This window comes from Papaver somniferum, chromosome 8 (genome assembly GCF_003573695.1).
Source record: "Papaver somniferum cultivar HN1 chromosome 8, ASM357369v1, whole genome shotgun sequence".
Lineage (NCBI taxonomy): Eukaryota > Viridiplantae > Streptophyta > Magnoliopsida > Ranunculales > Papaveraceae > Papaver > Papaver somniferum.
In genome coordinates, this window is record NC_039365.1 from 23,525,855 (window position 1) to 23,532,419 (window position 6,565).

Below are 6,565 nucleotides of genomic sequence, written 5' to 3' on the forward strand. Positions count from 1 at the left end.
ATGGTTATTCCTTTTTCCCAAGAAGAAGATTGTGATATTTATAGAGCATGGGATGTGGTAACAACTCATGATCGTAATCACTCGCTTCACAAATCTGAATCTGAAGAACCGTTATGGAACCGTATTTTAATGGTATTTGAGGCGTTAGATGGTAATCGAATTGGAAGATCATCCAAATAACATTAAGAGAAGAAAAAAGACAATCAATAAGGAGATTGACAAACTTGAAGATGAGGAACGATTTGTTAGGAACACTTTTCCTTGGTTAAAGTATGAAAGACGAGTAAGTACCTTGGTAACTCTGACTCAAATAAACATTAGTTAGTACTAACTTATTACTCATTTGTAATTTCAGAGAAACCTTGCTGATCAGCGGTATGTGTCCCTCTACGAGAAACGATTTGAATATGAAGGATGTTACAAAATCCAAATAGAAAATTTCTATGGTCACGGGAAGTTAGGATCTGTTTTAATACTTTTAAGTGATTGTGATAGTATGGATTCAGGTGCTTTTAAGCGTATTCGTAATGTTAAGGTCTCTTAAGTTTTATGTAATGGTTATAGTAGGACGTAGATGAAAAGAAAAAGTATACCGATCCTATACAATCGGTAGTTACTGGATTAACTTATCATCCGATTTATAAGTTGCCCCAAATTTTGATTTGGCAAGTCTCTAATTTATCAAATTTTTGTACAACATTAACCGCTAGTTTAGTATGTTCAACTAACCTCCGATTTTGAAGTTGCCCCAAATTTTGATTTTGCCAATATCTCTAATTTTTCGAATTTTAGAACTATAATATAATCGGTAGGTTAGTATGTTGAATTAACTTCCGATAATGAAGTTGACCCAAATTTTCTGGCACTACGATAATCGATAGGTTATTATGTTAATCAAACTAATGATTATCAAGTTGGACAAAGTTTGGAGTTAGGCTCAGAGTAATCGGAAGTTTATGAAGTTCACCAACTTCCGATTATTAGTTTTTTTTTATATAGGAGAACTGTAAAATCCCAATGACCATAATCGTAAGATATGTATGTAACTTGACTCCCGATTAAACAGAATCGGTAGTAAACGAGATAACTTTGTTTTCGATTATTAGGTTTTTTTGTTACAGGAGAACTGTAAAATCCCAATGATCATAATCGTAATATGTGTATGTAATTTGACTCCTGATTAAACATAAACCGTAGATATTCATGATATTTTATTGTACGATTATTATGAAAATTCATCTTTTCATTTGCGAAGATTGAGTCGTTTGATAATCAAGTAATAAAGATAACTCAAAAAGCATTCATAACCCATAAACTTAAGAACTTATAATCCAAAACAAGTATTTAAAACAACAAAATTCGAAAGAAACTTTTAAAAAAACATAATCCAACACATTGAACAACACATTAAGATCTACTTTTTTTCCGAGTATTCTTAGCTAAAGTTTTACAACGCTTAGCACGTCCAGCATTATCACCATCATCACCTTCAGCTTCCTCTGGATTTTCCTCAACATTGTCTTTAGCAAGAGAGCTTGATGAATTCTGAGATATTTTTTTCTTCTTTGCTATACTTTTCTTGGGTTGGTTCTTCGTGACTTTCTCCCCAAACTTAGCTGCATACTCTTCATTAAAACATTATCAATCATCTCTTTATGATTTTTTATCTTCTCAATTGGCACAGGCTGTCCAGCCGTTATACAATCAACGCACCATTTGGAAAAAAACTTGAACCTATTCACATGTTTTTTAATTGACATCACATCAAATGGAGTTTACATAAACTTAAAACTATATCACCCGATTATGATCGATATTCACAAAGAATGAAAAACACAAGCATAATCGGGCTTTTAAAAACATATCTATCTTACGATTCTGGAAGAAGAAAAAAAACGAAAAATCCTACAAATTCTTTTCATCAATTCGTCGAATTAAAGCAACATAAACCCAAATAATGGTAAAATATTACCTAATTGGGGCCATTTAAGTTGATTGAAAAGACAAGTATCAGAATCAACACCACCACCTACATCAGAGGCTTCATCTTCTTCATCTTCTTCTTCTGCAGTAACAATGGTAATTCTCCGGTTTTTGGATCGTCACAACGGACCACGGTAGACGTTTTTCACTCAAGATCTTTTGGGCTCATTAGTTCTCGTCGTCGTTTTATAAAACAATCGACGATGTTTTTGATTCGGCGATGAACGACGACGATGAATTGAAGTTGAAAAACGGAGGAATTTTTTTTTCTTCTCTACAATCGGGAGTGAAGAAGAAGAGGATAAGAAGAGTTGAAAAGAAAAGAGAATGAAATTAGGTTTTGGATGGTTTTATTCGTCGAAGGGGTGTATAGGTAATTCCATAATCGGTAGTTTAGAATCAATACATATCTACCGATTTAATACTTTAATCGGTAGTATTATGAAATCCATTTTCTACCGATTTTTAGAGGAGCCCCAAATTCAAAACGTCAAATACACATGAAATTTGAGTTTTCTACTTTAACAATCGGTAGTTATGGTATATTGTTTACCTACCGATTATTGCAGTAACCCATTCTTAAACAAACCAATAATCGGTTGCTACTATAATAGCTACCGATTATAGAAGGGCATTTAGATATTCTCGGAATCATTAGGACATCCATAATCTTGTCTATGGATTGGGAATAAAAAAGTCACCCCTAATATTTCTGGGATAGCGCCTACAAATGCAAGGATAAAAGTATCCATATGCAAAAAAAAAAAAAAATGAAATCAAGTTAAACTTGAAACATTAATTTAACTGGCCACCTCTCCGTAAAATACCCCGACGTAGCTAACAAGCTGAAATGATTTTCTTTCTAAGCCCAAGTATATGAGCTGTCCATCTTTCTTTCAGTTCACATCCCCGGATAAGATATTTTTCCCCGACTACTTTGACCAACGCAACATACCTAACATTAGTTTTAATTTTTATCGCTTTACATTTCCTGATCAAATAATTATTGGACGTGTAGTCCTTATAGGTGATCAAAAATAGGCAAATATAAGTCACACATCTAGTCCCCAAGCCCGACAAGTTCCAAAAGTTTGAATTATGCTAATTCCTTTTTCAAATTTTCCCCGAAATTTTCCAATCTCACTATCAACTTATTTCATTTGAAGTTTCACGACAATTCTTTTTCAAATAAGAAACGAATTTCACTGAATTATTAGTCGCGGTCATTTACTTGTACTACAATTGAGTGCAGTTTGCACATTATTGCCAAGCCAGACAACAACCACTATGCCAATACAAAGATATCAATCCATAATTGGAATGAAGATAATTATCTATTTCTATCCATCAAAACCAACTCCCGAGTCTCAATCACACAAAAATGTGCTTAAAATTCTACGTTTCAATTCACACCGTGCCATACTACTATATTAATTCATTTATATACAAATCACAAAATTGGTTAAAAAGACCAAAATCAACAATTCCTGAGTGAAATGGACAGTTAGATTTTGATACTGTTTAAATGGACAAAAATATAAAAATAGGAAGGATGTAACCAGTTTCATCGTGTCCATTTTCAAATATTTTTTCTTATTTTTAATTTACACAGGATGTATCCAATTTCATTCTTGCTTTTTTTTAAATTTAAACTAGGATGAAACTAGTTCCATCCTTACTATTTTTTTTTGGCCATTTCACCCAAACTATTTTTTACTCGTCCATTTGAACCGTGATTTAAAAATATTTGGACAAATAACCCATTTTCCGTATACAATTTTGGTCTAATGACAAAAGCAAGCAAGCAATGGACTTCTCTAGGAAACACCACATGATCTTCATTTTCATGTTCATATCTTACTATGATCAGATAAAAACTGCACAAGCTCAAGAACATACTCCAAACCTTTTAACTCGGAAATTCTGTCTTGGTACGAATTACACAGCCAACAATACATATCGAGCCGATCTCAATATCTTACTCTCTTCTCTCTCGACTACATTCACAAACAACAGCACGATCCCTCGATACGGTTACCATAACATTACAATCGGAGCAAGCCCGGATATTGTTTATGGATCGTTACACTTTCGAGAGGATATGGCACCGTCTATATGTTCAAAATGTATTCAGATTGCAACTGACGAAGTTATGCAAGATTCCGGATGCCCAAATAAAAAAGCAGCTATTATGTTCTTTAATGGATGTGTTTTAAGGTACTCAAATGAGAATTACTTCTCAATCTTGAGTGAAGAACCATCCGAAGTTATAACGTATTTCGATAAGGACATAATCGGAGACCAAGTTGAATATATAGAAATGGTAACTAGGTTGCTAAATGACTTAGTGACAGAAGATGTTACTAATACTTCTATTAGTCCTTCTTTATATGCTACTCGTTCAGTAAATTACACAAGATTTATAAAAGTTTATGCGATGGTTCAGTGTACACCAGATTTGACACCGAGTCTCTGTAATAGATGTCTTAGATTAACTATTAAGAGATTGCCTTCTGATGCACAAGCGGCAAGAGTTCTTTTTCCAAGCTGTACTTTCAGATTTGAGTATGATCCTTTTTACAGAAATTATATGTATACAAATCAAGCATCACCTCCACCTCCAACTCTTAATCAGTCGCCGTGGAATACATCTAATAGTAAGTCAATATTAGCATGTTTTGCAAAGTGGCACTTCGATAAAAATAAACCATATATTCATGATTTACTTCGTTATCGTGTAGGGAATGGGAAGGCATCATCATCAAAGCTTGTTATTACCATTGCCATTCCGTTGGCAATTGCAATACTACTATCCTCCATTGCAGTTTGGGGGTTCAGATCTCATCACAGAAAGAAAATAAATAACAACTATTTTGGTAAGTAGCTAGCAGTTTATGAATTTGGTTTATAATCTCACACCATATCATCTTTTAATCAAGTCCTTACTACTGTGTTATAGGGTCAGATATGGACCAACAAGATATTCAATGTGCAGAATTCGACTTTAATATTATTAGTGCTGCAACAAACAACTTTTCCGAGGATAATAAGTTGGGACAAGGTGGATTTGGCCCTGTTTATAAGGTGCATATATTAGTACTTGCAAAGATTTCAAAATTTATATTAAAAGTTGAATGCTAATTTGTAGGGTACACTATCCACTGGACGAGAAATAACTGTGAAAAGACTTTCTACAAACTCAAGTCAAGATGATCAGGAGTTTAGGAATGAAGTCTTGTTGCTGGCTAAACTTCAACATAGGAATCTTGTAAGGTTATTAGGGTTTTGTTTACATGGACAAGAAAAACTACTCGTTTATGAGTTGATGAAGGACAGTCTAGATAATATCATATTCGGTATGTATCCATTAATTATTTATTTGGTAAAGATGTATGCCTCATCTATATCCATTATTTATCTCGATAACGATTTTGTTTGCGTATTCGATATAAATGTATATAGATACTGTGAAAAGGACGCAGTTAGATTGGGGGAAAAGATAAGAGATTCTAAAAGGAATTGCTAGAGGTCTTCTTTATATTCATGAGGATTCTCTACTCAGGATAGTTCATCGAGATATTAAAGCTAGCAATATATTATTAGCCGAAGATATGATTCCAAAATTTTCAGATTTTGGAATGGCGAAGATTTTTGAGGTAGATCGAAGTCAAGCTGATACAAGTAGAGTTGAACGAACACGGTAATTTATAAATACTTCAAATACTCTTATTGACGATACCAGACTATATATCTTGCACACTACGATTGCATTAGATTGGTAATCACAGTGGATATATGGCTCCTGAGTACCTACATCATGGACGTTTCTCTGTAAAAGCAGACGTTTTTAGTTTCGGTTTCCTGGTTCCGGAGATTCTTAGTGGAAAAAAGATCAAAAGTCGTTATGTACCGCCCACGGGAGATGCCCAAGATCTTCTAATTTATGTGAGTGAATTTTGCTTGTTTTAGTGAGATTTTCTATGCCGAAAACATCCTATTCAGGATTGAGAAAAATATATATATCATATAAAAACAAATTAAATGACTGATGAATTGTTGCAGACATGGAGGCATTTTGCAGGAAGGATCAGCTTTAGAAGTATTAGATTCAAGTTTCAAAGAGAATTATTCGAGAAACGAAGTAATGAGATGTATCCACGTTGCCCTTTTATGTGTTCAAGATAGTATCGTTGATAGACCTACCATGGCCTCGGTCATCTTAATGCTTAACAGAAGCTCCATGATTTTTCCACCACCTACACAAACTGCTTATTTTATGTCCGATCAGGCTGTAGAAGAGGCACAAAGTGTAAATGAGCGAGGTGTGGAGTGCAAATGAAGCATCTGTTACAGAATTGGATCCTCGTTAATTAAATTAATATCTTTATATATAGAACGACATGTTAAATATCAATATATTTTTATCAAATAAACACAATACTAATAACGATTATATGTCTTTCTTCGATGCCATTGTAGTACATTGATAAAGTTATGATGCCATTGTAGTACACTGATAAAGTTATCGGGGTGATAGTAATGACCTAAGTTCTAAACTTGAAAACAACAAATGTTTTATTGA

General features: G+C 33.7%; 1 protein-coding gene across 1 annotated transcript; it reads left to right on the forward strand.

The window, feature by feature from the left end:
* On the forward strand, nt 1–6,322 carry LOC113305275 (cysteine-rich receptor-like protein kinase 25). Its single transcript, XM_026554347.1, has 9 exons — nt 1–132; nt 356–535; nt 3,854–4,640; nt 4,725–4,859; nt 4,943–5,067; nt 5,132–5,256; nt 5,546–5,683; nt 5,772–5,928; nt 6,065–6,322. The coding sequence occupies exons 1-9, from the start codon at nt 1–3 to the stop codon at nt 6,320–6,322; spliced, it is 2,037 nt and encodes a 678-aa protein (XP_026410132.1).
* Nucleotides 6,323–6,565: the final 243 nt, after the last annotated feature.

What these genes read in the sequence shown, in the direction of transcription:
- LOC113305275 (XM_026554347.1), top strand. Translation starts at nt 1, where the DNA reads ATGGTTATTCCTTTTTCCCAAGAAGAAGATTGTGATATTTATAGAGCA. An exon ending in CAACATAGGAATCTTGTAAG is followed by an intron (nt 5,257 to 5,545) that starts GTTATTAGGGTT and finishes TTCTCTACTCAG; the next exon opens with GATAGTTCATCGAGATATTA. An exon ending in CCCAAGATCTTCTAATTTAT is followed by an intron (nt 5,929 to 6,064) that starts GTGAGTGAATTT and finishes GGCATTTTGCAG; the next exon opens with GAAGGATCAGCTTTAGAAGT.